This window comes from Oryctolagus cuniculus, chromosome 6 (genome assembly GCF_964237555.1).
Source record: "Oryctolagus cuniculus chromosome 6, mOryCun1.1, whole genome shotgun sequence".
Taxonomy (NCBI): domain Eukaryota; kingdom Metazoa; phylum Chordata; class Mammalia; order Lagomorpha; family Leporidae; genus Oryctolagus; species Oryctolagus cuniculus.
The window spans coordinates 160055169-160083047 of NC_091437.1; the positions used below are offsets into that span (position 1 = coordinate 160055169).

The 27879-nt window shown below is 54.9% G+C and overlaps 1 protein-coding gene across 3 annotated transcripts in view; it reads right to left on the reverse strand.

The window, feature by feature from the left end:
- Positions 1 to 27879, reverse strand: part of ZFAT (zinc finger and AT-hook domain containing) — a 205903-nt gene that overhangs the window by 3158 nt on the left and 174866 nt on the right. For all 3 annotated transcript variants that reach the window (XM_070075863.1, XM_070075861.1, XM_070075862.1), the window contains exons 13-15: positions 24253 to 24371; positions 21174 to 21300; positions 18886 to 19010 (exon numbers count right to left, since the gene is read on the reverse strand). In XM_070075863.1, coding sequence (XP_069931964.1) covers positions 18886 to 19010; positions 21174 to 21300; positions 24253 to 24371 — 371 coding nt within the window. The remainder of the gene's footprint in view (positions 1 to 18885; positions 19011 to 21173; positions 21301 to 24252; positions 24372 to 27879) is intronic.

Consider the following 27879-nt stretch of genomic DNA (forward strand, 5'->3'; position numbering starts at 1 on the left):
GCCACGTGCTCCATCACCCACCTCTGCGGATTTATTTTCTCGGAATAAATTCAGACTGGCTGCAAACTCGTGCCCTACCTCTCTGTTCTGCACCCCTTTTTCTTACATTTGGTGCCCTGGGTGAGGAGGGAGCAAAGGATCCGGCCTTTGGGTTAGAGCTGTGACTCCCTTCCCCCTTTTTCCGCAATCTCTCCTCTGGCTCATCGATTCCTGTGATGTGATGCTGGTGCCCTGCCCACCTCTTACTTAGTTCTTTCCCATCATCTTCACTTTCCTTTCAAGAGAGAGACGGTGGAAGCGTGGGCCTGGGAAAACCTGGTGGATGACTGAGGGCCTCCCCTTGAATCTTCTACCCCACCCCCCGACCTGAGAAGCCGGCATCTCGGGAACACACAGCCCTCCACTCACTCCATCCCCCCACTCTCGAGCACCTCCTCTTCCTCTCACCAGCAGCAGGGGCAGTCGCCGCCTCTCCACCCTCCTCTCCCCTGAACTCTCTTTATTCTGCCCTCCCCACGGAAGGACAGCCTCCCTACAGGCCCCCGCCCCACTCTCTCTCCCTCATCCCACTCTGCCCTACGCGCCACAGGCATGGGTCTCTGTGATCCTGAGTCCAGAGACCATCCTCGGCAGGTGCAGCGGCAGGTGACAGTGGCTCAGGTGCCACATGTCCCAGACAGTTAGATTATTGTCCCTAGCCCGTCCTGATCAGTCTAAGGCTGATGGCTTAATCCTCAGTCAGTCCCTTATTCAAAATAAGCATTCGAGTGGCTTAGTCTATTAGCACAGGCTTAAAATTGTTCTCCACAGTAGCAGTAAGGCTTCCACAGAGCCATTGTCCCGAGGCGGGCACCCCTTTTCCCCAAGTGCTGTATCTGACATGTCATTCAGCTAAATGATAGCGTAACAGAAAACCTTCCCCTGTGGGACTCACGAGTCCCTCCGTCAGGCACCGCGTTCTGTGGTCCTGCCCACCTCAAGTGTTCTGGAATCCAGGCCGGATCACAGCCAGCACCTGGGCTCTCTGTGGGGTCTGCTGCTGCTGCTGCTGTGGGGCCGACTCCCGCCCAGATCCCCTCGTCCTGGGTGTCACCCTGTCACGGCCACTTACTGGGCAAACGACGGGACAACTTGTGCAGTGCCAGGCGGCCAGGGTGACTCCAGCCGCCTCGGTCTTGCTTGATCCCCACTTCCCTGCCCGTCCTGCCTTCTGCACCTCCAGCTCCCCTCCCAACAATCACAGAAATCCCGAAGTCTCCCAGCTCAGGAATCCCGCCCCTGTGTCACTCCCGTGGAGCCCCGCGGAGCCGCCTCGCGTGGGCTTTGCACCGTGATCCATTTCGGCACAGACCTCCCGACTAAGCCAGGAGTCTCCGGGAGCAAGGGCGGCCCAGTGCTCGTGGGCACACAGCAGGTGTCTACGCTCTTCTAGAATGACTGCTGTGGCCCAGTGTCCCCCCTCCAAAACTCACGCTGTGACTAGGGGACATTCTGGGGACGTTTGTGAGGTGACCTGGTCTTGAGGGCTCTCCCCGCAGGGATGGACAAATGCCCCCATCACGGGACTACGTGCCCCGGGACAGGACAAGCGTAGCCCACCTGCTGTCTCACATGTGCTCCCGCACCCTTCCCCCAGGCGTAGGCAGCGCTTGCCTGATGCCCTTGCCAGGCCCTTGGTCTTTCCAATCTACAGAACCCACTGCCAGCACTGGCATCGTAGTGCAGCAGGCCAAGAAAACACGACGCTGGCATCTTGTGTCAGAGCACTGCCCCGCTTCTGGTCCAGCTCCCTGCTAATGTGCCTGGGAAGACAGTGGAAGATGGCCCAAGTGCTTGGACCCCTGGCACTCACGTAGGAGAACTAGATGGAGTTCTGGAGTCTGGATTTGGCCTGGCCTAGGCCTGGCCACCGCAGCCATTTGAAGAGTAAAGTGTGGAGATCTCTCTCTTTCCCTTTCAAATAAATGAAATAAATATTTTTAAATTTTTTAAAGATTATTTTATTTGAAAGGCAGAGTTACAGAGAGAGAGAGAGAGGGAGAGAGGGAAAGAGAGGGAGAGACAGAGAGAAGGAGAGAGGGAGTGAGGGAGAGAGAGAGAGAGAGAGAGGTCTTGTATCCACTAGCTCACTCCTCAAATGGCTGCAGCAGCCGGATGCAGGGGCCCAAGCACTTGGGCTAACCTTCACTGCTCTCCCAGGCCATCAGCAGGAGCTAGATCAGAAGTGGAGCAGCCAGGACTCAAATCAGCACCTATATGGGATGCTGGTGCTGCAAGCAATGGATTAACCCACTACATGTCACAGTGCTAGCCCCAGAAATAAATATTTTTTTAAAAAATCCATTGTTGGGGTTGATGTTGTGGTGTAGTGTGTAAAGCCACTGCCTGGACTGCGGTTCAAGTCCCAGCTGTGAAAGGAGCAGAGGATGGCCCAAGTGCCTGGGCCCCTGCACCCACGTGGGAGACCTGGATGAAGCTCCCGTCTTCAGTCTAACCCAGCTCTGGCTGTTGTCACCATTTGGGAAATGAACCAGCAGAGAGAAGACCCCTCTCAGGCTTGCACTGTGGAAGCCGCCGCCTGCAGTGCCAGAATCCTGTATGGGCGCCAGTTTCAGTCCCGGCTGCTCCACTTCTGATCCAGCTCTCTGCTATGGCCTGGGAAAGCAGCAGAGGAAGGCCCAAGTCCTTGGGCCCCTGCACCCATGTGGGAGACCCAGAAGAAGCTCTTGGCTCCTGGCTTCAGATTGGCCCAGCCACGGCCATTGTGGCCATTTGGGGAGTGAACTAGCGATGGAAGACTTTCTCTCTGTCTGCCTAACTCTGCCTTTCAAACAAACACCATCATTTATCAGTCTCCAGCCTGTGGCATTCTGTTACAACAGCAGAATGGACTGAGTCACCCACCCACGGCAGCGCTGGAAGTGACGATACAGAGTCTCGTGGAGGAGCTGCAGGTTCCAGGCCCTGCCGCCCTGGCTCTGAGCCTCCCCAGGGCACGAAAGCAGGGAAGACAGAGCCTGTCCATGGAGAAGCCTTTTTGGCTCCCAAGTCCCAGAGGGCCAACTCTCTTATTGTACAGGGGGAAATCCCAGGCTCTGGTATCCCAGAGGGTACTGACTGCCCCGGGAGCCTTGCAGGCAGCAATGCTCTGTCAGGCGTAACATCTTTCCCTGTACACGGTGACACCTTGGAGCCACAAGCAGTGTGGTCAGCAGTGACCACAGCCAGGAGCTGGCGCAGGGCCTGGCCTGGGGGTGGACACCAAATGGATTTTCCCTGAAATCACTGAGTGAAGGAGAAAGCAGCAAACGCACACGGCGCTGGAGACACAGCCAAGCACAGCCAAGGCTCGGAGGGGGTACTTGTTTTCTCATGGCTAAGAGCCGTCCAAACAACCTGTAAGGATAGGAAGTGCCTGCCGTGAGCCAGGTGCAGCGTGAAACATCTCAGCGACAGCACTCGGTACTCATGGTGCCCAGAGCGCCCAGCCCAACATGGGGATGGGGATGAAACGGATACAAGGCTGCCCATCTGCACACGCCTACCCTTCCCCCTCCTGGCCACAGGCGGCTCTGTGCAGGCCATGCTCCTGCTCCCCTGGGCCCCTGCGCCTTTGGTGGACACAGCACCAAGCTCAGCCCAGGGGGACACTGCAGTGTTGGGGGCCACACACCCTCCTCCTGATTCTCCACTGGCCTCCAGCACTGACCCCGGCCCTGTCTCTCTCCAGGCTCTGTCTCCACTTTAACAAAAATGCACTGAAGCCCTCTGCTGCCAAAGCATGCCAAGCCTCAGAAACGGATGCTGGTAAGGATGCCTCAGACTCCCAGGGACCAGGCCGACCTGCTGCAGGAGCCCGGCTCACTGACACGGGCAGGAAGCCCAACAGGAAGACCACAGGGAGAGGTGGCCCGCGGGGAAGCTTGCCCAGGACGCCTCCTCTGGAGGGCTGCACTTGACCTTCCAGGCACACTCCCCCACCCCCTCTGAAACCTGATCCCTAAGGATCCTTAACCCTGGTGCTTCCCCGTCAGAGGCCACACCCACCCCAGTGTCTCCCAGGACCTCAAAGTGGCCCAGAGATACACATCAAAACAGGAAAAACAGAACCCATGAGCGAAAGAGTTGAAGGCATCTCATGGCTGACCCCATGAGGCGGCCATGAGAAAAAGAGCAATGTTCGTGGCAGCTGGGTACTGAAAACAACATTTTTTAGAGCAGCTGGTGGAATATGATACAGCACATATCTGCATCACAGCTTTCTCCCAGGGCTCTCAAAATACCACACAAACCCTTCCTGGTGCCCGAGCTCCCCACAGGCCTGTGCAGGGGGTCTCAGGCCACAGTCCTCAGGGGCCTTGGGGAGTCCACTCCTGATGGGGCACTGGAATCTCCAGGCTTTCAGCAGGCCAGGCTGAACCTGGCACAGTGCTTGAACTTGGCTCTCAGCCTATAAAGAAGTGGTCCACAGGAGCCACCACTGTGGTACCGCAGGTTAAGCCATCATTTGTGACGCTGGCATTCCATATCAGAGCACCGGCTGGAGTCAGACCCCACCTCCTGCCAGTGCATGTGGGAAAGCAGTGGATGATGGCTCAAGTATTTGGGCCCCTGCTGCTCATGTGGGAGTCCAGGATGAAGTCCCCGGCTCCTGGCTTCAGCCTGGCCCAGACCTGGCTGTTGCGGCCATTTGGGGAGTGATGCAGTGGATAGAAGATCAGTCACTCTCTCCCCTTTGCCCCGCATCTCTCTGTTGCTTAAATAAACGAATAAATAAATAAATAAATAATCTTTAATTTAAAAAAAGAAAAAGAAATGGCACATAAAGGAAGATAACGGTCCTAAAATGCAAAGACCCCAGAATGGAGCATTGTGGGGTGACATCGGTCTTACCCAGGGGGTGGGGGCTGCAGCGCCATCTCCCACCTCAGCACCACCACTGGGAGGTCACCTGCTCCAGGCGTCGTAAACATTTTAAATGCGTCCTAAGTAAGCAGGGCCGGCTTCCTACTTACTTCACTGCATCCTGGGGAACTGCCCTCCCTGAGGACGCATCAATGTCCACGGAAGCCCAGGAAGTCCACGGAAGTCCTGCCGCCCAGGAAGTGAAGAGAGAAGCCACTAGGTATCCTGCTCTGGCTGGCGCTCCTGTTGGTTCTCAGGACCTGCTAGGAGTCGGCCCCACACCAGGCCCCCTGAGGGAAGCAGAACTCGGCCAGGAGAACACGGTTGTCAGGGCACCAAAGCAGAATCAGAGAATCAAAGGAGCCAGGCTCCTGGGGCCGGTGTTGCGATGCAGAGGGTTAAGCCTGCGACACCAGCATCCCATATGAATGCCAGTTACTCTACATCCAATCCAGCTCCCTGCCGACGGCCTGGGCAAAGCAGCAGAAGATGGCCCAGGAGTTGAGCCCCTGCACCCACGTGGGAGACTTGAATGAAACTCCAGGCTTCTGGCTCCAGCCTGGCCCAGACTCCGCTGTTATGGCCATCTGGGGAGTAACCCAGCAGATGGAAAATCTCTCCGTCTGTCTGTCTGCCTCTCTTTTTCTCTCCCTCTGTAACTCTTTCAAATAAATAAAATAAATTTTTAGAAAACACAGACTCTCATGAGCAAACGGGCTGGATACGGGTGATAGGAGTCTGTGTGTATGTGCGCGCCTATATATGATACATGCGTGTGCATGTGAATATGCAGGTATGTTGCTGTGTTTGTGGATATCATGCACTGGTGTATATGTGTATATCTGTGAGCATGGATGTGTTTCCATGGGTTGCATGTACATGTGGGGAGTATGGACATGCGTGTGTACAGCTTTCCTGCGTGCATATGGATCTATGTGCATGGGCATAGGCAGGGTGTGGGCGTGGCTTTGAGGCCACCCCTGCACGGGCACTGCTCACTATCACCCAGTCTCGGCAAAGACCTGCAGCAGAACTCTCCCCTGCTCACACCTCTTTTCCACTTTATCTGCCTGCTTCTTAGGGTGCAACTTGCTCCCTGCATCCCAGCGCTTCTTCCACGGAGCCCAGCAGGCAGCCTGCCACCATTACAGTGTCCCCAGGCCCTGATCTCACTCAGCTCTCGCGCAGCCCCGGGGAAAAGCCAGGCAGCAGGCCTTCCTGCTCAGCCCCTGTGAAGGGCTGGCTCCGACAGGCTGAGAGCTTCCTCCAAAGGAAAAATGCAACGTGTAGGAGTTACACTGACATCTAGGGATTTGTTATTGTTCCTAGCCCTTGTCTGTATTCCTGCTGAAAGTGGGCTTCCTACTTTGTACCTGCTGAACTCTGTTTGCAGGAGCATTAAGTCTGTGACTATTAAGTAAATTAAAAATGTTATTGCAAAAATTAAGAAAGAAAGAGGAAGGGAGGAGGTATATTCCTAGAATAGTATCTATGAACTATATGAAAGCTGTTCTCTTTAATTAAAAAAAAAACATGTAAAAATTCCTAAAAAAAAAAAAATCCCTCCATGATGAACTGGGGGGCAGAGAATTCGAAGCCAAGGACACGCCTGTGGGGCCTCTGGTTCTCCTCCAGTCACTGGCTTCGTGTCACCCCCAGCATGAAGCCCAACCCCCAGCTGGACAGGCAAGGACCTCCCTGCCCTGCCCACTGCCTGTCCCCGTCCCTCACACACAACTTTGGCTCCTGAATACATCATTCTTCTGCGGCTTCCTCCTGGCCTCTGCACCATGAAAGGAGGAGAAGCGTTTTCCCACATCGGCCAAACTAAGCCACTGGGCAGCAGAAAGCAGTGTGTGTGGCCAGAACACCACATGCTTGCTGCGTGCTCAGGGAGCTGGCGCAATCCAGCTTGACCCAGAAAGTCCTCTAACTAGGAAAACAGCAGCCCCGCCCTCCATTAAATGTGGTCAAAGGGGAAGAGCAACATTCACAGAGTGTGCAAGAACCAAGACAGGTGAGCGCCGCCGGGGCCCGGACACGTATTTACGCCTCCACCGATGCCAGTCCTCCCAGGAGGAGGTGTCTGCCGCCTGTTCCTGTGCCCGATGGACGGGGGACAGGGGACCCTGTGTGCTCAGCGCGTCCCCCTGCACACCACGTCCACAGAGCCTCTGCTGACACGGGGCAGGGGCTCAACAAGCACCCAGTTATTCTAACGTGCACCCCAGGAGACACCTAGAACTGTCCAGGGACAGATCAGACAGCGTTCCCCGAGAAAGGGAAGGAGGCGGGTGGCAGCGTCCTACTGGCTGCAGGCATCTTCTGATACCCAGACAAGCCTCTTGTGCGTAATTCTTGACTGCCCAGGCCTCTCAGCATTCACACACTGAGGTTCTGCTTTCTGTAGGGCCAGGCACCTCACTCAGGAGGAGACGTGAGCCCCACCCGGAGACCCCCGCACAGAGGAGTGCTGGGGCTCCGGCAACCCCCTCCATTGCATGGCAGGTCTTTTCCTCACAGAAACGTCCCCACCCGCCCGCCTGCTCGCCCCACAGCCCGCTGAGTCCGCTTCCTCGGGGGCTCCAGCCTTTCTGGTTGCCGACTGCAGGTGCTGGATGAAGATGTGGCCATGGGGCAGGTGCGGGCCCTGTGTCTTACCAGACGCCATTTAGGAAACCTCGGGCTTCTGATCCCGGCTTCCTGCTAATATGGACCCTGGCAGGCAGTGGTGATGGCTCAAGTACTGGGGTTCCTGCCACCATGCGGGAGACCTGGATTGAGCTCCCAGTTCCTGGATTTGCTCTTGGTACAGCCCTGCCATTGTGGGCGTTTGGAGGCTGAACCAGTAGATAGGAAGTTCCCCCCTTTTTTCCCTTCCTCCCCCCAAATAAATAAATACATTTAAAAATGAAAAAGCAAGAAATGGGACAGGATGGACCCTCGCCTTTCCAATGCCACCCCGAGGACTCGCCCCCTCTGTGCCAGCTGGGGAACACTCTTCTCCCCAAGTCAGCAATCTGTCTGCTCCAGAGGTTTCTCTCCCTGTCTTTCGACAAGGGTGACCTGAGGCCCACAGGAAACCCCAGGGGAGCCCTGCTGGATAAGGGAGCAGAGGACGGTCCCCACCACTGAGCCACAGCCCTGCCCACGGTAGGGAAACCAAGCTCCCGGGGGAAGAGTGCTTGCATTTGTTGTTTGTAGCAATCACAGCAAACCAGGAGCCATTTAAGTCACTCGACAAACTGGCGATCCCTGCTCCTGCTGAGCACTGGCACTCACTCACGGGCTGACGTGAGCAGAGGCCCCAGGGACACCACTTCCCATCCATCAGATCCACACAGGCCGCACCCTGCACTGTTTGCACCCCTCTCTCAGAGCAGGAGGGCCGTCCAGCACCGACTCTGCTTCTGGGCTGGGGTCACCCCCGTGAGTCCCTCTCACTCAGTGCCCAGCCAGCCTCCATGTCAGCTCAGGCTGCAACAGCAAGTGCTGAGAACGGGTGGCTGACAGCAGGAACCTCCTCTCCCAGTGCTGGAGGCTGGGTGTCTGAGATCCAGCGCCAGCACAGTGGGCCCTGGGGAAGGGCCTCTTCCAGGCAGCGACTGCTGGACCCTCATCTCCCTGTATGGTGCAGAGAGAGGGGCCCAGCCCTCTCACTTCTTACTCAGGCATGGATCCCACTCACGAGGATTCCATGAATCCCATTAGGGACCTAAGCACCTCTCCCAAAGCCCACCTCCTAATGACGCACCACACTGGGGATGAGACCTCAGAGTTTGAATTTGGAGGAGACACAGTCAGTCTGGAATGCCCCCCCCCACTCCCGGGGCTTTGCTAGCAGCCAGAGGCTCTACTGTGAGCCACAACAATGCTGATTCCCATGATGCAACTGTGCGGTTTATTTAGGGACCTGGACCTAGCAATAAGCCCTCGTATGAAACACGCCATGTCTGATGCACCCCAAGCACAGAGCCTGGAGGACAGCCCGTGCGGTGCAACCTGCTTCCTGAACAGAAGCCACCAGAAACTGAGGCTGAACTCTCCACGCCAAGACTGAAGGAGCCGTGCTGTTTCCACAAAGAGGAGAGCTCAGATTCGAGGGAGGCTTGGCACGCGCCTGACACGGGGCTGACTCCTTCATTTGCATAATCAGATACAATCCACAGGACGGCCCCATGGGTAGATGCTATTATTTTAACATTTTGCAGATGAGGAAACAAAAGTTCAAAGAGAAGAAGGGCTTAACCCAAGGTCAGGCACTGAGGGACGGATCCAAGGCTCAAGTGCAGGAAGCCTGGCTCTATCGCCACACTACCGGTCAAACCAAGGACTCTCACTGTGACGCGGACCTGGGGCGACACCTACAAACGGGTTTCTCAGGAGACACCCCTTGTGCAGTCCACCCAGGGGAGGGCCTATGGCCCAGGCTCCCCAGGCAAGCACCCTCAGCAGCCTGGACATCCTGAGGGTGCTCCGAGCAGGTCGCACAGAAGGCAGCCCGGCCCCACGGCTGGGCCTCCTGCCACGTGATCTTGCGTTCATTGATGTGAATGCCTCTAAATGCACCCAACCCTTTGCCAAGCACTGGAGATTCCAGTCGTGGATGAGACCAATCTCCAGTGCTTCTCATGGCCCTGCAACTAGACAGGGAGCTAGGCCCCGTGGACAGCCTGCTGTGCCAAGCACCATGACCCGGCAGGGGTGTCTCCTGCTCTCCCATCTGCACCACTGCCTAGAAGGGACAGGAGAGCTTCGGCCCTGCTGCTAACAGCCCCGGCATGGGAGGAAGCACCACGGCGACCCCTGGAGGGGCCGGGACAAGCAGGAACCTGCAGCTGGGGTTTGCTTGGATGGGAAGCAGCTTGTCTGGGGTCATCCACTTCCAACAGCCTGCACAGGCAGGCCAGGACTCCTTATGGGCGATGGCCATCTGGCCACTCACTTGTCCCTCGTCACATGCCAGTGGCGTGGAGGGGATGAGGAGTGAACTTTGAGCTCCTCGAGGGACCTGGGCCCTGCTCCTGGGGAAACAGGAAGCACACAAGTGCCTCCAGGCCTTCCTTGGGCCAGGATCCTGCCTTGCAGGGTATCCCAGACACACCTGGCCTGAACAAAGGGGGCTTTGTTTCTCCTTGGGCTACCGATTTAGTGACGGTTTTCACGTTCCATTACCACAAAGGCAGCAGGGACCACAACCCAATCCTGCTTCTAATTGTGCTGAGGTCTGTCTGCCACCTGGTGGGGGAGGGCTCTGCTTTCAGGGCGCATGGGATCGGGGGAGGCCCACCTGGCGTAGCTCCCTACTGGGGGCCAGCTGTGCCATCCAACAACACAATCCGGGAGCAACAGCTCAGCATGCGCCCAAGTCCTGGGGAGCAGGACTCACGGGGCCCCGCCCTCGCTGAGAGCGCATCACTGAGAAGCCAGCCCCACTGCGCCTGATCTGAGGGCCGCAGGTGGGGGTCAGCTCAGCAGAGGCCCAGGGGCTCATGGGCAACAGAAAAGGAGACTGAGGTTGCAGGGAGGCGGCCGTGGGCCTGGGAGGTCATGGTGAGGTTCCAGTGCGAGTTTACTGGAGCCTTTTTAGGTCACTGGAGGGTTGTAGGTGAGGGCTGCTCTAATCTGATGATACCTCTAAAAGATCACTCTAGGGCCAGCAGGGTGGCACAGGGGCTAAGCCGCTGCTGCAACACTGGCATCCCATTTCAGAGTGCCAGCCCTCCTACTTCCAGTCCAGTTCCCTGCTAATGTGCCTGCAATGGCATTAGATGATGGCCTACGTGCTTACGCCCCTGCCACCTATGTGGGAGGCCAGGAGGGAGTTCCTGGCTCCTGGCTTTGGTCTGGATCACACCTGGCTACTGCAGCCATCCGGGGAGTAAACCAGTGGATGGAAGATATTCATTCTCTCTCTCTCTGTCATTCCCTCTCTCAATCTGTCTTTCAAATAAATCAATCTTTAAACATGCCACCGTGTTTTCCATGTGAAGAGTGGCTCCTGGAGCAGCAGGGGGTGGAAGGGGGCCAGGGAAGAGCAGTCCCAGCAAACCGGGGCAGGCACTGACAGCATGAACCAGGCTTCTCAAGTGCTAATGAGCACGGGCAGCGCCCAGCGGGTGGAACAGTGCAGGTCTGATCTCAGCAGGAGCCTGGGGCAGAGCCAATGCTGCTGGCCTGGGGCACACCGTGCCCATTCTTTTACGGACACAATATTTGCACACATCTATGCAGTGGGCTGTAACGGTGTGGACCGTGTCCACCCCAGGTGAGGATGAACTCAGGGTCATCAGCATCTCCTTCCCCTGGAGTTTCTATCCTTCCTTTACGGGGAGAACATTCACAGCCCTGTGAGCTTTCTGAGATGTCTGGGGCCTTGCCGCCGATCATGGACACCTGCGATGCCGCACAGCAGCAGAGCACACGCCCTCCACCCACCTCTAACACACTGGCGGCCACATTTGGAGTACCAAGGGCTGGAGACAGAGGGATCTCGGGCAGGTGGTGGTGGAGCCTGGGGGAGGTGCTGGTAGGTCAGATCTAGGGTGAGAGTCAGTCCTAGGGCCCAGCTTGGACATGGGAAGGCAAGGGTGCCACCTACAGGCGGGAAACCAGATGGAGGAAAGGGAGGTGAGGGAGCCCAGAGTTCTACTTGGCAGGCGAGGTGAGGGAGTGCTCCAATGGGAATGCAAAGCAAGGGCCGGCTTGAAGAGCCGTCCAGTGGCAAATCCAAGGAGAAAGGCCTCCTTATGGCTCCTCCAGAGTGGGGGGACAGCTCTGTCAGGGCCACTGCAACCCCAACCCCGGCCCCAAACTGTTAGTTAGGAAGTTAGAAGCATAAGTTGGAAGCAGCCCAGTATTTTACACTACAAAGTCGTGCCCAGGTGGTCTCAGCCTCCCCCCAAGGAAAGCTCCCCAGGACAATCCTCTCTGCTCAGCACCAGACCGGTCACTTGGCCTGATAACACTGGGCCACTTGCAGGCTGCCCCCAAGGAAGACACCCTAGGGGAAGTACCTCTGCTCCCTGCCAGGTGGGCTCCCCAGTCGGACAGCACTGCGTAGTGAAAGCGTGGGAGGACTCTTACCTAATTCACACTCAACAAACCCTCTGCACAAGAGAAGAGGGAGAAGCGGAAGGAGAAAAGGCTGGAAGAACTGGACCCCCTTCCCTTTTAGCCCCCACTGGAATACAGACAGTGCACTCAACACTCAGCCCCTTCCTGGTCTGCCGGGTGCATTCTCTCCATCAACCATGTAGCCTTCTTTCCCCCCGTCTGAATGAGTGGGCGCTCCCAGGTCCTGTCTGGGCACTACATGACAAGGGGGCATCGTCATCGCCAAGACCTTGGGTGCGACTTTGTTTCTGAATCTGCACACTGCAGGTCGCCACCAGCAATGGCAGACAACACGCTACAGGGGGTGTGAAGCAGGAACCTGCCCTCAAGGGCACCTGTGTCATTAGGAGCCTGATGTAATTACGGTTGGCAGAGCCCCAAGTAAACTGCATGGCAAAGTTCTTGAAGTGGGAGCCAAAACTCCGAGCCCGCAGTTGAGAAGTGGCTACCGCGGAAGGGCTACGGTAAGTAATCACCAAGAGTTGGTATTCCGCAGGGATCCAAGGGAGTGGGAATTGAAAGATAAAGCTGAATTGTGGGTGCCTGAGAGGAACCCCCTCGATTGCCTGCAGATCTAACATTCAGTCATCTGAATACGGCAGAAGCACAGTGGAGGCACTCGGCTCCCTGGATGGGTCCTGTTCAGGATACACGTGACTCCTGGCACAGGTTTTCCAAAAGCACTGGCACCCATCATGACTGCGATGGGCCTGTGCAGTCAGCAAGTGTAGTGTGGGCGTGGTGCCCCCACCATGCCGGGCGGCCTGACAGCAAACACAAGTGGTTACCGCACCGCTGCTAATCTCAGCTCTTTTCACATCATACATACGCATTCTTAACCTTCCAGGCAGATTCCTTGGAGAATCACACAATGACAAGAACGAGAGGCCAGCAAAGTAAACGATGCTGAGGCTGAATTGCAAGGTTTCGTTAGGTGCCAGGGAATGCACGCCTGTTGCTGCGAGGTCACACACGCACAGGGGACATGGAAGGAGGGCCGACAAGGTGGGGAAGGGGAAGGGGCGTGGGGACAAGCGCAGGAGACCAGCTGGCCGTGACGCCCCCTCTCATCTCCTCCACGTGGACAGCACTGAAGTCAGGGAGAGATCTGTTTACCTATGAGTCAAAGAAAGGCCTCTGTGGAAACAAGAAAGGAAAATCCCATCGACTCAAGTGTCATCTGAGCCTGAAGGGATGACAAGAGAAGGAGGGCTTTCACTCAGATGTGACAGGGCCAGGACGAGAGGAAAGACCTCAGCTCAGTCCTGGTTTAGGACAACCTGGATGGCTGGGCCACCCCACACCACCTTCGTCCCAGGGGGAGTCCCTCGGCTCTCGCTACAGTCACAATCCAATTCACGGAAAACACTGCTTCTAAGTGCACCATAAATACAAACGTACATACGTATCTACCTCACGTAAATCACTCCCCAGGCCCCTCTCCTCATTATCCTGCCACGAATCCTATGAAATGTTCAGCATCTGCCCTCGGAGGCGGGGAGGCTGGTTCTGGGCCCCGCGTGCACGTGGCTTGCAGGTCCGAGGCTCCACGGGAGGTGCCCCTTCTCCCACCCCCAGCACGCCCTTGACCAGACGGACAGCTGGGAAGGGACCCAGCATCCCCGCTGACTCAGGCTGGGAATGGACCTGCACCTCCGAGTGAGGAGGCAGCTGGTACATGCAGTCTCTGGAGAAGCAGGCCGTACTTCCCAGAATAACAAACTCCAAGTACCAAGCAGCAGTTCCAGCACTGACAGGCAGCCGACGTACGTCTTCGGCGTATGAAAACGGCTCCTGGAGCGGCCTCACGGACAAACGCTGCTCACTGACCCAGGAGGAAGCTCTGCCTGCTCCCGTCCTCCGGCCCACACTTCCTCAACCTCACCTTCCAGTGCCAACCACGGCGGGGACACACCCGAAGGCGACGAGGGTGGGGTGGGCGCAGCTGGGAGCAGGTGGCGTGTTGATCCGGGCAGAGCTGGAATGCGTGCTGTCTCAGGATGCTGCGATGCGGTACATTATAAACTTGGAGCTTTACTGGGCTCGTGGCTCTGGAGGCAGGGAGACCACGATGCGGGGCTGCGTCTGCTGGACGCCTTCTTGCAGCGCGACATGCAGGAGGCATCACGTGTTCAGAGATGTGCGAGATGGGGGGCGGGAGCCAGGGGAGAGCGAGCGAGCGAGGCAGTGCCAGCCCACCCTCAGATAACTAACGCACCCCCAGGAAAGCAACTGGAATGCACTCGCGAGGGTGGTACCCCCGATCTCATCTTAAGTGCCCACCCCTCACTGCTGTTACAAGGGCACTGAAACAGCAACAGGAGTGAATTGCGGTCACGTTGGTTTTTTTGTTTGTTTGTTTTTTGGAGGAGAGGGGAATTCAAACCAGCAGTTAAAGCAGCAATCTTGGAACTCAGGACCAGCTCCGCCCCAGCATCCACCCCTCCCTAGGGGAGCCCTCCTCCCTCATCTGAGGTCTGCAGGTGCCAGGCCCCCTGACTGGTTCTGCTTGCTCCTTTTTCCACTGCTCTTTGCACCTCTAACAAACTGTGGAAAGTGACTTATTTATGAAATGTACAGGGACTAGCCAGCTTCCTTTTAGAAATATATCATGCAAGGAGCTCCAAGACGGTGGAACAGGGAGGAGCTCACACGGAGGACTGCACAGATATTTTGTGTGGTTCGTGTGGCAGCACAAATACTGTCCCCACTGGGGCTAGTGCCAGGCACTGGTCTCCTTGGAGGAGAGGAGGTGAACGTGAGAACACAACCGAGAACAAACCTCCTCTCTGATTAAAAAAAAGAGAGAGAGAGAGATTGACCACACCCAACTTGGGTGTCCCCTGGACTCTCCCCTCACCCTGGAGCACTGCTCAGAGCTCCCTGACCACATCCAGCACACACCTCTGGGTAGTCACTGAAAGAGCAGACACTCCACTAATCCACAGATGTGCAGTCCAAAGATAAAAGCCACCACAGGGGGAAAAAATAAGTATCTCCACAAATGTGCAATAATAAACGCAGCAATTCAAGAAATGAGATAATGAAACAACATGACGCCCCCAAAACAATCTAACACTTCAATGCTAGAATGTGACGATGACAAGATTGAAGAAATGCCAGAGATGGAACTCAAAAAATGGATTGTAGGATCACTTAGAGCTAATCAGAAGCAAATCCATGAACTAAAGAAATCCATACATGACATGAATGAAAACTTTGCCCATGAAATTGAGATTTACAGAGAAATCAAAACAAAATATTGGAAATTAAGAATTCAGTGGAACAAATAAAAAATGTGGTGGAAAACCTTAAGAAGCAGAAGAAAGAATAACTGAGTTAAAAAGATAACTCTCTGGAATTTTACAGCCACACCTCTGACTTCTTGCTGATTTACAGGTTGCAAGTGGAGAATCCAAAGTGAGACCCTCTGTGTTGTCAATCCTACACAGTGGACGTTTATGGAGACATAACTCCGTCCATGTCTTGGATTGGAGCACAGGCAGTGCCCACTGTCAGGGTGCTCCCCACACACAGAGAAGGGAGAACTCTGCTGCTTTGCCACAGGGGCTTTAGGCTTCATGTTTCAGTGGCTCTACACACTCATTAAGCAGATAGAATCTCCCCACTGGAAAAAAAAAAAAAACTGTAACCAATCTCTGTAATAAAACAGCTACACCAGGGCCGGCGCTGTGGCATAGTGGGTAAAGCCGCCACCTGCACGGCAGGCATCCCATATGGGTGCTGATTCGGGTCCCATCTGCTCCACTTCCAATCCAGCTCTCGGCTATGGCCTGGGAAAGCAGAAGATGGTGGCCGGCGCTGCAGCTCAATAGGCTAATCCTCTGCCTGTGGGGCCGGCACACCGGGTTCTAGTCCCAGTCGGGGCGCCAGATTCTGTCCCGGTTGCCCTCTTTCAAGACAGCTCTCTGCTATGGCCCAGGAGTGCATTGGAGGATGGCCCAAGTCCTTGGGCCCTGCACCCCATGGGAGACCAGGAGAAGCACCTGGCTCCTGGCTTCGGATCAGCGCGATGCGCCGGCCATAGCGCGCCGGCCGCGGCGGCCATTAGAGGGCGAACCAACGGCAAAAGGAAGACCTTTCTCTGTCTCTCTCTATCCACTTTGCCTGTCAAAAAAAAAAAAAAAAAAAGAAGAAGAAGATGGCCCAAGTCCTTGGGCCCCTGTACCCACGTGGGAGACCCAGAGGAGGCTCCTGGCTCCGGATCGCACAGCTCCAGCCGTCACGGCCAACTGGGGAGTGAACCAGAGGATCAAAGACCTCTCTCTCTTTCTCCGCCTCTCCTTGTCTCTATGTAACTCTTTCAAATAAAAAAATAAATCTTAAAAAAAAAAAAAAAAACCAGCAACACTGCAATTTAAACGATAGGACCGCTGAATTCAGAGGCATTCTTGCAGCTGTAAGAGCCAGATACGCTGTGATCCCTTTGCTACAGGAGTGGGCGTTTACTGTCCTCCTGCTCGTCACTCTCCCCCCATTGCTCCCCCATCCATCCGACATCAGCAGCCTCTGGGAGCGAGGTGCTGGGCCACAGAGCAAGGATGGGACACATGCCTTCAAGGGGAGCATTTGCAAACGCAATCTCTCATGATGGATTGCAGCCCTGTGTTTGCAGGGAGAAAGAAGATTCTCTGACAGCGCCACCGTGAAGACACCTAAATTGTTTGCGCTGGTGGTACAGGAAGCTTATCTCCTCCTGCCTTGTCGCTCTGCCAGTCTAATGTGTGAGAAGCTCATCTAAGTGGTATCCTAACCCCCTGATCTTGTGGTATGCTAACCCCCTGACCTTGTCCATCACCGCACTGCCCGTGATGCCCCATTCATCACGTCCCCGCGGAGCAGCAAATCAACCCGGTTCTTAGAAAGAAAAGCCCAGTCACAGTCAGCAGCATCTTCAGGGGTCTGGTACACAAAGCATCCGAGGGCCCCCAAACACTGGACCAAGTGCTGGGCCCAGGGCAAGTGAGGAGCTTAGATTCAAAAGGCAACCTGCAGAGCACAAGCCAGAGGACAAGCTACAGAGCGATTCAGCCTGTGAGTATGGAAGCCTGCTCTCAGCCGAGGCAGGACCCCCGGCTACTGCAGATGGACCCAGGCAGCCGCCCCCTGCCGACTTCCACTGGGGCCCTTCTTGGAAGAAAGCACACACCATGCAGACATTCACCTGGAGACGCTGGGGCTGGTCTGTGGATCAAAACTCTAGAACTGTACTAGAAGATTCTAAGCCATCAGAGAAGTACTTGGCCTGAAATTCATGTTTCTCATTGTGCCCTGGGCACACTCAGGGGACCGTCGTGGAACAGCATGGGGGTCTACCCCAGACTCATCAAAGACAGACCTGAGAGCCACAGGGAAAAGTGTGTGTGTGTGTGTGTGTGTGGTTGCTGGGAAAAGCTGAGCTCTTTCCTAGGTAAACTTCTGCATGTTTCCTGTCGTAGAATTCAGTACTTCCGGGGTGTCAGGGTGCTTTTCTGGAATGGCTGCATCACATATCAAAGTGCCTGGTGTGAGTCCCAGCTCTGCTTCTGATCCAGCTTCCTGTTAATGCGTATGCTGGGAGGCAGCAGGTGATGGCTCAAGGACTTCGGTCCCTGTCACCCGCATGGGAGATGTGGACTGAGTTCTGGGCTCCTGGCTTTGACCTGGTCCAATCCTGGTTGTTGAGAACATTTGGGGAGCAAGCCAGTGGATGGAACCTCTCTCTCTCTCATAAATATATATACATATGTACACTGATATACATGCATATGTATTTATTTATATATGCAGCACGCACCTCTTCCAGGCTTCTACCCGAATGTCAGAGATCTTCCCACCAACCGCTCACAATACAGCCCCCAAAGCACACTCCCCACCCCTCACCTGCTTTCCTTGTTCTCCACTGCCTTCGGTCTCTGACTGACCCCTGACGCCGGGCTGGTTTTCTTACGTGTTAGCTTTTGCCCCACTAGAGTACCGTGCACGACAGTGACAGTGCCTGGAACCCCAGCACCTAGAACACTGCACGACCACAGCAGGCGCTCAGTACTACTCCACCAGCCAGCAGAAGAACGTGCAACTCAACAGCTGTTACGGTTTGCTTTTCAATTTTTCCCTAGGAACTTGAATTTGAATTCTAGGTTACATATTTCCTTGGTTCTGATGTGTTTACTGTTTTTTTGCTTTCTGCTTTTATGTTGTTTGCATAAGCCAGCCTAAATCTTTCCTGAAATGAAGCAGGAGACAGTAGAGAGATTAAGGTACAAAGATAAAAGGATGCTCTAATTATCCAGCATAGCACGCTAGCAGATGGTACGGTCTCCTCAGAGGACAGAAGGGGCAGTGAGCCAAACGGCATCACCACTGAATGGGCATGGTGACCCTTCCTCCACGCTCGCCGTTCTCTTCCCATCCGTTCCGTTTCCCGTGTTAATCTCAACAGGGGACATTACGACTTTCAAAGGCCAGCACCCTGGGAAATCCTCCCGGCTTCGGGCTGCACCTAAGAGCTCCACTTCCTGGAGGGGCCCGAGGCTCTGTGGGCTGCTTCCTCCAACACACATGTCTAACCGTGTCCACATCAACACATGTGTCTAACCGTGTCCACATCAAGCTCATGTGCCACCCCAGGGTTCTTTTGAAGGAAGGAATGAAGAGTTCCTAGCAAGTTCCTGAAGTATTTCTCAAACGTACTACGCCTCTCACCCAAATCATCCCCGCAGACAAGGCTCCTGGAGACCCCGTTCAGTAATAACAGCAGGTGGAAGAAGAAAACGCACCAGAGCAGACCAGTCGCACTCCAGACTCTGCCCTAGGGAACTGAGCCCCAGAGAGGGGCGCGGGGAACATCGAGAGAGGTCTCACCTGCTTCACAACAGTCACGGTCCCCGGCGCCATGGCAACCACAGAGGCCACGGCATCGTGGGTCTCCGTGCCCAACTCGATGATCTGCTGGAGGATGTTCACCGCTGTGGGGTCCAGTCGGTCACCTGGCAAGGGAGGAAGCAGCAAACAGGAGACCATGAAGGCGACCGGCGGCAACAGTGGCCCCTCTGCTCCCCGAGGACCCTGGGCTCTGGGTACCAATCGCTCGTTTTGACAGCAGAGGTCACAAGCACAGCGTTTCACAGCTCCGAAAGCATCTTCTACAAGCCTGTCTCACAGGGAGGCGATGGCATGAGGACGGCATCCCCACTGTGCAGCTGACTCAAGCACAGAGAGCTGCCCGGGCCACTGGGTCAATTCCATGCCAACACCAGAGCTCAAGCCTGTGTTCCGTCCTGAACCCCAGCTTAGTGGCACAGGACAGCCCCATAAAGCCCCAGCTGCAGAGCCAGTTTCTCCTGAGCACGGGGCAGCTGGTCAGTGAAATCCTGCCGAGTAAAGGACAGGGGTCCCAGGGAGACCAACTGAGAATGTCCTCATTGTCTGCCTGGGGGCTTCAGAACCCCACACCTAGTCAAACTCGACGCTCTATTTCAACCATCCCAGAGCCTGGAGCCCACACCATCAGGGCGGCTCCTCAGTACGTCCTGCCCCGTCTGGAGTCCTCCTGAGCGCACCTGACCCTGGTTATTAATTTCCTAAAAGGAGAGTATGGTTGATTTCCACGTTAGCAGAAGATCAGCAAGTGTTGCCAGTGTCTGCATCCTCATGGCAGCCCGATACAGGCCATGCTCCAGTGAGTCCATCAGTGACATCAGGTGTTCTATGCCGAAGGCAGGCACACCGCGTGGCTGAGGCAGGACTGGCAAATACAAGAGCACCTCAGGAAGTCTGCAGACAAATGGGACTAAATGCTAAACGTATTTGGATGCCTCCCCCCAAAAAATCAAAGCCATGTATACAAGGAGCATCTTTAAAAATTTTGTGAAAAAGGCACATTATGAAAAGACAGTGCATGGGTTGCAAACCTTCTATTGTAATTCTATCCTCCATGAACCCTATAAAGTATCATTGCATTCATAAGGTGTCACCCCAGACCCCCACTCACACTCCCCTCAGAGGAGGTGATGCAGGTGTACCTATGGCCAACTACTCTGAACACCAGACTAAAACACTTGCCTGGAAGACTTACTGAGGTGAGGCTTTGAGTCCTTAGCACTCACTCCCTCAGTGACCATTTATACCAGGCCCCCACTGTCAGCCCGTAGCTCTGATGCCTTGTAGGAGTACAAAGACCTAACGCTACCTCTGCCCCTTCTCCTCCAGGGTTCACAGACTCCTGAGACAGCCTTGGAAGCAAAGCAGCACAGCACCTGGTGAGTCGCCATCGGGCAAGTATGGGGACAGTGCTGAAGAGGCCGATGGGTTTCTGTAGACAACAGAATCGGAGTCCTGAAGAGGAGGGTGAGGCAGGCTGAGAACAAACTGAGGGGCAGGGACCAGACCACGTGCCAGGTAGCCGTGGAGCAGTTGGGTCACAAGTGCAGCCATGCTGAGACCTGCACCCCAGCCCAGGACTGGGGAGGCAGGAGACAGGGGAGCCTGGGCAGTCCGGGGCCAGAGCCAGTGGGCCTGGCCTAATCAGCAAAAGCTTGAACTGAACTCTAAGAGGGTGGGGGGATACTGGAGTGCCTTCAGAACGAGTGTGTAGAGTGTGTGTGTGTGTGTGTGTGTGAGCATGTGTGTGTGCACATGTGGGAAGAAGCAGGCCCAGTATATTGGTCTCAGCCACCCACTGCCACTGCATGCCCAACCCCTAGGCATTCCGAGTGAGACCCCTGGAGTACGGGGCCATGAGGACGGGTGGAGAGGGGCAGTGCTCAAATGAGAAGTCAGGGACTGAGAGTCCAGGGCTAGCTCCCACACCCACGGGCAGCGACCCGCCAGTCCTCTATAAGGAAAAGCCACTTTTGGCAGCTGTGGCACGAGAAGAGTTAGATCTGCTGTGCTGACCAGTGGTTCTGAGAACTGAATGTCCTAAGATGTGGGGAAATCTCATATGCTGGTCAGAAAGCTCTTTTCTAGAACGTTCCAAGAGGCAGAGACCTCGGGTGGCTGCCAACAGGACTGCATGTGCCGTGTGGATGCTGGGTCAGAGATTCTGAGTAGCTCAGCCGCTGGGCCTCTCGCATTTGCAGACTCATTCATTCCCCGTGCCCAGTGAAGACCCAATCTGAGGGGCCAAGCAAGACGGGGCACGCTCTCACCGCTCTCAGAGGTGTATCTCAGGTCCTGGAGCGCGGCCACCGCTGCCTGCGTCCCCTGCACGTCCTCTTCGGCCTCTGTGATGTGGAGATACTGGGTGGAGGGCTCCTCAGGTGTGTCTGTTGCTGGCTGGATAAAAACATAAGATCTAAAAGGACCATCTAACAGATCAACCTATTACACAGAAACTGGGGATAACAGTGCAGAGAGACAAAATAAATGCCGGAAGCAAGCAATGCTTTGCTACATCTTTTACTTGGCATTCCCAAGAAATCAGTCACTCCAAGGAACACACCTTCTCCTTGCAGGTAAGTACCTGGAGGGCTTTAAAGTTAGCTTTGGTGGAAATCTTGTGCTACACATCCTTGCAGGAGTAGACAGGGGATCTCCTTGTACGTGCTCTTTGACGCACATACATCTCCTCCCACTCCTCCCACTGGCACCACTGCCACCTCTAATCTGCCCCTGACCCGGGGCCTCGTGCCATGGCTGACAGAGAGAGGGCACTGCAACAGAGCAGCCATGGTGGGAAGGAGCGTGTGGGTAACCACACAGCACACACAAGCACAGGCCCTGCATCCCGGGAGAGGACAGTGAATCTTAGCTTTGCATGCCATTCATATTTGTATAGGAAATATGTGATCGACAAAACTATAAGAAATGCATTTTTGCAAAATCAGGAGTTTGTGAAGGTGGGAGCAGCTGCAGTGACATTCACAGGTACCGCCTTGACTCAAGGGGAACAGCGGTGGGACAGGACTTTCTCAGAAGTAGGTACTGGTAACTGGCACTCCTGGAAGGGCTGAGGGTGCAGAAGAAACTCCACGGCAGGAAGCATAAACGGCACCAGTGGAGACGCAGTTTATAGGAACCAGCGTCACTCCTCCAGCACGTATCAAGCACTGATGGGGAGCTGGCGTGGAGTTCAGGGCAGCGTGCAATTATTCTTTCGCAGCCAAATGGCCAAGTTCATTAAGGCATTTCCAGCCTGACATGTAACAGACACCCAATAAATACAGGATGAGTGTGTAATTTAACCAAAAGAACATTTCCCTGTAAGTACCGCTGAGCAGTGTGTCAGCCAGCACGGGATCCAAGCCATGCATCAGCCCGTGAAAGGGCTTTCTTTCATTCTGGTGGATCGGGGTCACAGTCACTCTCGGGAAGGACGGTGCTCTCTGCCAGGCAGTCCGGAGAGCCAGGTGGCAGCCCCACCCCTACAACTGGCAGCGTGGAACTCACTGCTAACCGCCAGCGCCCAGGGTCCTGGCTGCTCCACTGTCTCACTTCGGGCCTCAGGTCCATGGCTTTGTGCTGATACTTCTGCTGGGTTTGCAGCTCTGCTGCAGGTGTGGCAATGTGCTCGAAGTGAGGCTTCAGAGGACAGCAACCTGACTGTGCGTGTCTACGGAACACCAGCCGACCCAGATGGACGGGATCTTACATCAGGAGTTGGCATTCCAGTGTCTAGGAATTCTTGCAGCAGGAGCTACAAACACCAGGGACTGTTTTTCCAGATGGAGGTGTGAAGCCGCCATCAACATCAACAATCATCGCAGCAACTGCAGCTTCCAAGGACTCACTGGGGGCCGCTTCCAGCCTCAGCACCGCACGGTTCTGTCAACCCCTTCAACCTCTCGGGTACTCGCATCTGTCAGCCTCCGGTATGCACGAGAATACCAAGGCCACAGAGCTGACACGATGGCGCAAGGTCTAACTGTTCATAGGTGACATTAGGGACACGTGGCTATTTATTTTGTTCTATGAGTTATAATCCAATACTATCAATATTTGTTACTCCACTTGTTCCTGGCCTTGGCCACTGAGAATTCCTTTTAGGTTGTTTCTCTGTCCTGATACACACGTCCTCCTGCCTTTTTGCTTTCCCCTCCCTGCTTATCTATAGATCTATCTTCCATTATCTGTCTAATTTTCTCTCCCTCTACCTGCCTTCCATAGCCCTGCCTATCTCGCTACCTTCCATGTACTCTACCTTCTGTGTATCTTGCTGATGCCCCCAACGCGATGGGCAAGGGTGCTGAGATGCTGGGCACCCTTGCCTTGTTTCTGACTTCCACCGGAAACCCTCGAGTGTTTCCCGGTGAAGGAGACACTGGCCTCTGGCTTGAGACAGGGGCGTTTTTCCAGGATCTATCCATCACACTCTGCTCTATGGACTGCTTTGAGTCAGTGAAGACCGAGTTTTGTCAGGCGGCTCTTCTGCGTCTGTGAGGCTCATCATTTCACTTCCCTCCCTCATTTCTGTGCGAGTGAGGGATTGCACTAGCACACGGCCTCTGACTAAACCACCCTTCCCCTGCGGCCCACATCATGAGGCAGCATTTTCTTTTCATGAGCTGGGGGGTTTGTTAACGAGCCCTCACGTTTGGCAACTGGGTGCTCTGTAAGTCCTTAGATCAACTGGGGGGGGGGGCACTTTGACCCCAGGGAATGGTGAACATGGAAGGTGGAGGCGTCCCTGCTTGTCACAGTGGGGGTCAAGGGTAGGGCTGATGCTGTTACTATACAGCGGGAGGTGTCCAGAAAGGCAGCCAACCCCCCTGGAAGACCCAGGGCAGCTCTCTCCAACCACGAAGTATTCAGGCCAAAACCTCAGCGGCACTGAGTCTGAGAAACCCTGGCTCAGGGAACTGCAGTCCACGGTCGTGACACTCGGCATTTAAGAGAGACGGTGATTGGCTCTCACAACACACAGGGATCCTCAGCCAGGAGACTCACTGCAGTCCTAATGGAGAATGCAGCAGCCCAAGCCTTCAGCAGAGGGACAGGCGGAGCCAGAAAGTGCGGTGGGAGGACAGAAGACCCCCTGCCTTCTCTTCTTCTTTCAGATGCGGGTAACAAGGAAAAGTGAGACCCATACACTCACAAGGCAGGCTGCTCTCAATCCAGGATGAGAACCACATGTGTGGCCCAGACCTCACCCCACTGGATCCTCAGACACGAGACTCGGTGGGAAAGGAGTCAGAGGAATCTCTCCCAGAAAACCCAGGCCTTGGGCTTGCTTGGTTTGCCACTGGTGCTTAGAAACGTCAAGATCAACACCGCACTTTGAAACGTTACCTCCCACTTGGGGTCTCCGTCAATCTCCACCACCTTCAGCCCATGCTTGTTCTTCAAGTGCCGGTTGAACTCCCACTTGGTGCCATATACAAAGCTGCACACAGGACACTTCAAACCACCTGCAAGCACAGACAGAGGTCAGATCTAGGAAACGGGGGTTCTGTCTCTGGCACCATCCTTCACTGCCAGCTCCCTGAGTCCTGCAGCAGGACAGCAGCCGCATCTGTTTTCAGAGCACAGACTCAAGTTTAATGTGCCTTTTTCATTTACTGGACAAACATTTGCAGAGAGCCAAATAAGTGCTTGATATTTTAAATGTCACTGAGAAATAGGACGTGTAGCATAACTCCCTTGGCCAAGCAGATACGCGGTTCAAATCATCCTTTTATGCTTTATTCGTAAATAACAAATTAATTGAGAAACCAAGAAAAATAAAAAATAACTGAAGGTCAGTGGCTGTTTTTCCTCAATCTCCTTTGTCCTAAACTACGAAGGGCAGGAGCCCCGCTCTCAGTCACCTGCTCCCTGGTTTAAATCACACGAATGTCCCAGTGTAGAACAAACACAGAAGCTGCTCACATCCTGACTTGTCACTATTTACTGAGCTGATCAAATTTTTCATAAGTTCTGGGAAGTGCTTAGATGCTTAGATGAAGAGAATATAAAACTCCAGGTTAAAAAAAAAATTTAAAGGATAAAGAAACGAACAAAACCTGGAGAACTGCACGGAAGACCATCTTCCTAACACGGAATCAGAAGCAGGAATGGAACGGGAGGCTCTTTGGACAAGGAGGGCCTTCTGAACCAAGCTCCGGCCCGGGAAGCTAACCACGGCCCTGGCACCATACCACTGTCCTACTGGGCAGGCTCGGGCTGTGCCCTGGCCCCACAAGGCCTCTGCCCTAACTGGGTGTGGGCAGGAAGCATCTTCACCAAAGGCCCTGTTGCAGTTATCCGGAGCCCTGAGGCTGCCCAAGGTCAGCGGCCACTGCACCTGGTGCTCCTGGGCCTTCCTGCCCTACGCCTGATTCCACTCTGGGTTTCCTCCGCTATCTCAGGACTCGCAGGCAACACTAGGCCCAACAGGGACCTGACCACAGAGAGCTTGCTCCTCCCCATTCCACCTTGAACTGTTCTCTGCCAGGCTCTCTCAAGTCGGGGCTGCTTACATTCAAGAACAGAGCTCCAGGAGGCGAAGAAGCCGGGCCAGGGCGGCAAAGCCCCCCCCCCCCCCAAATGGGAGCATCTCCCAGGTCTGCTCCTCCGGCCCACAATGCCACATGTGAAACCCTCCACTCAAAGTCCACAGTATTAGCTGATTTTTTAAAAATTTTTTGAAGACGTATTTATTTATTTGAAAGGCAGAGTTACGGAGAGAGAGAAGGAGACAGAGAGAGAAAGATCTTCTATCCACTGGTTCACTCCCCAAGTGTCCACAATGGCTGGGACTGGGCCAGGCCAAAGCCAGGAGCCAGGAGCTTCCTCCGGATCTCCCACATGGGTAGCAGGGCCCCAAACACCTGAGCCATCCTCTGTCACTTTCCCAGGAGCATAAGCAGGGAGCAGGATCAGAAGCGGAGCAGCCAGGACTCAAACCGGTACCCACTTGGGATGCTAACACTGCAGGCCATGGCTTTAACCTGCTGCACCACAGCACCGGCCCCTATTAGTTGATTTTAATGCACTAACCTGATGGTATTTTGTGCCCTTCTACCTCACTAGCCTTCCCTACCCCTACATGATTTATGAAGTCTTATTCATTCAGCTGAGTATTACCCCCATGCCTGGGGATGCACTCTGTCCCACTCTGATACCTGCCAGCACTCTGGTCTCTCTTACTTTCACTATGTTTCTTCTGTTTCTTGAGAATTTCCAGTTGGCACCATCCGCTGCTTGTCCCCAGTCCTCCCCTTGTATCTCTGCCTCCCTCTCCAAAAGGCCTACACTGCAGAGCCCAAACTCTCAAACTTCTACTGGCAAACCTCTCCACATCCACGACCACTTCTCTTTCTCTTTGACTGGCATGGGGAACCCACAGCCCACAGTCAACCCAGCTGCCCTGATCCCAGGATGCGGAGGCAAATCACAAAACTGTGACGTGTTTTCACTGCCCTGTGTCCAACCTCAAGGATTTCCCAGGCCACTCCCTCCAATTATGCAGAAGTCCTGGCCACTCTCCGTCCCATCCCACGAAACATTATCCTCAACTTCCTCTTTCAGTCACAACACGAGCTCCTATCTCCTTCTGCATGATGAGAACAAAGGGAAGAACCCCCTTCCTCAAGTCTTTCACCACCAAACGCCCTGCATCTGCACCCATCCTGGCCCGGGCTGAGCCCGTCTGTGGGTGAGGCTCTGCTCTGCCTTCAGAGACCACCCCTTCCCCCCTCTGCAGCTTCGAGTCTCAGCCCTGTTCCACCACAGCCTTTTACAGCTTAATGGAGAAACTGTGCAAGAGTTTCAAAAATGTTTGCACTAAAATAAACTCAGCTTTCAATTTCATTTTTCCATGTTCTTTTTGAAGTACTCTCATGGCTTTTTCCCAAATGAAATTTGTGCACAATGTAATCTACTAAGACATTATCAAGATAATGCACTAATATAGAGGAAATACAAGAAATCCTGGTAAACTAATACAAATTTTAAACTGAATGCTTAGACGCCCCACCCCAGTTCCTAAACTCTGCCCAGGCACAAGCCCCACTGCACAGAGGCTCGCTCGCTCTCCAGGCTGGGCCCTGGTGCTCTGCTGCACCCCAGGGCTGACTCCTGTTCTCAGCCCAGCTCATGGCCCCAAGGCGGAGTGCCCAGACTCCTTCCCAGGCTCCTCCCTCCTACCCACCTCAAACATGAAGGGGGATGTTCTGCAGCCCTGAGCCCCAGGGGCTCGTGACACCTGGACACTAACCATAAGCTGATGGCTGTCCTGTGCGTAACTCCAGCCCAGATTCCTGCCCTGAACTCCAGCTGAGACGCCCGTCCAGCAGGGACCTCGTGCAGAAGCACCCGTCCCCAGGGCCTCCCACTGCACTCCCAGTCCAGGCCACTGTCACCTTCTGCATACACACAGATGGGCACAAGCAGCTCCTCACCAGCCTCTGGCAGCCACCACCTGTTTCTCACTGTCCGTCTCCCTGCCACTCAGCACGCAGAGTGGTCTCATGAAAGGACAAAGCAGGGCCCGGCCGTGCAGGTGGGAAACCCTCCGATGGTCTTCCGTCACACCCAGCATGACATCCTGACTCCTCTCCATGGCCTGGCAGCCCCCACAGCCTCACCCCTGCCTTCCGCCCTGGCCCTGCCCACTCCACTGCCAGCCTTGTTCTCATTTTCTGGGTCTTCTGCACTGCTCAAGCCAAGTGCCTTCTCAGGACACCTTCCGGGCCTCCTGCTTGGGAGCCCTTCCTCCAAGGTCACCATCTGCCCTTCCCTTCCTCCTGAGGGTCCCAGCCTGTCTGCAAAGATTGTCCGTGACACTCCTGGCTGAGGCCAGCCCCAAGCACCCAGAGCCGTCGCCACACCCCAGCAGGTTTGCCTGCTGTAGCTCAGTCACCCCCTGCAGCTGGAATCGCGCTACTTCTCCCTCCTTAGGCGTCGGTAGCGTATCTCCCCTTCCACAGCATCCCC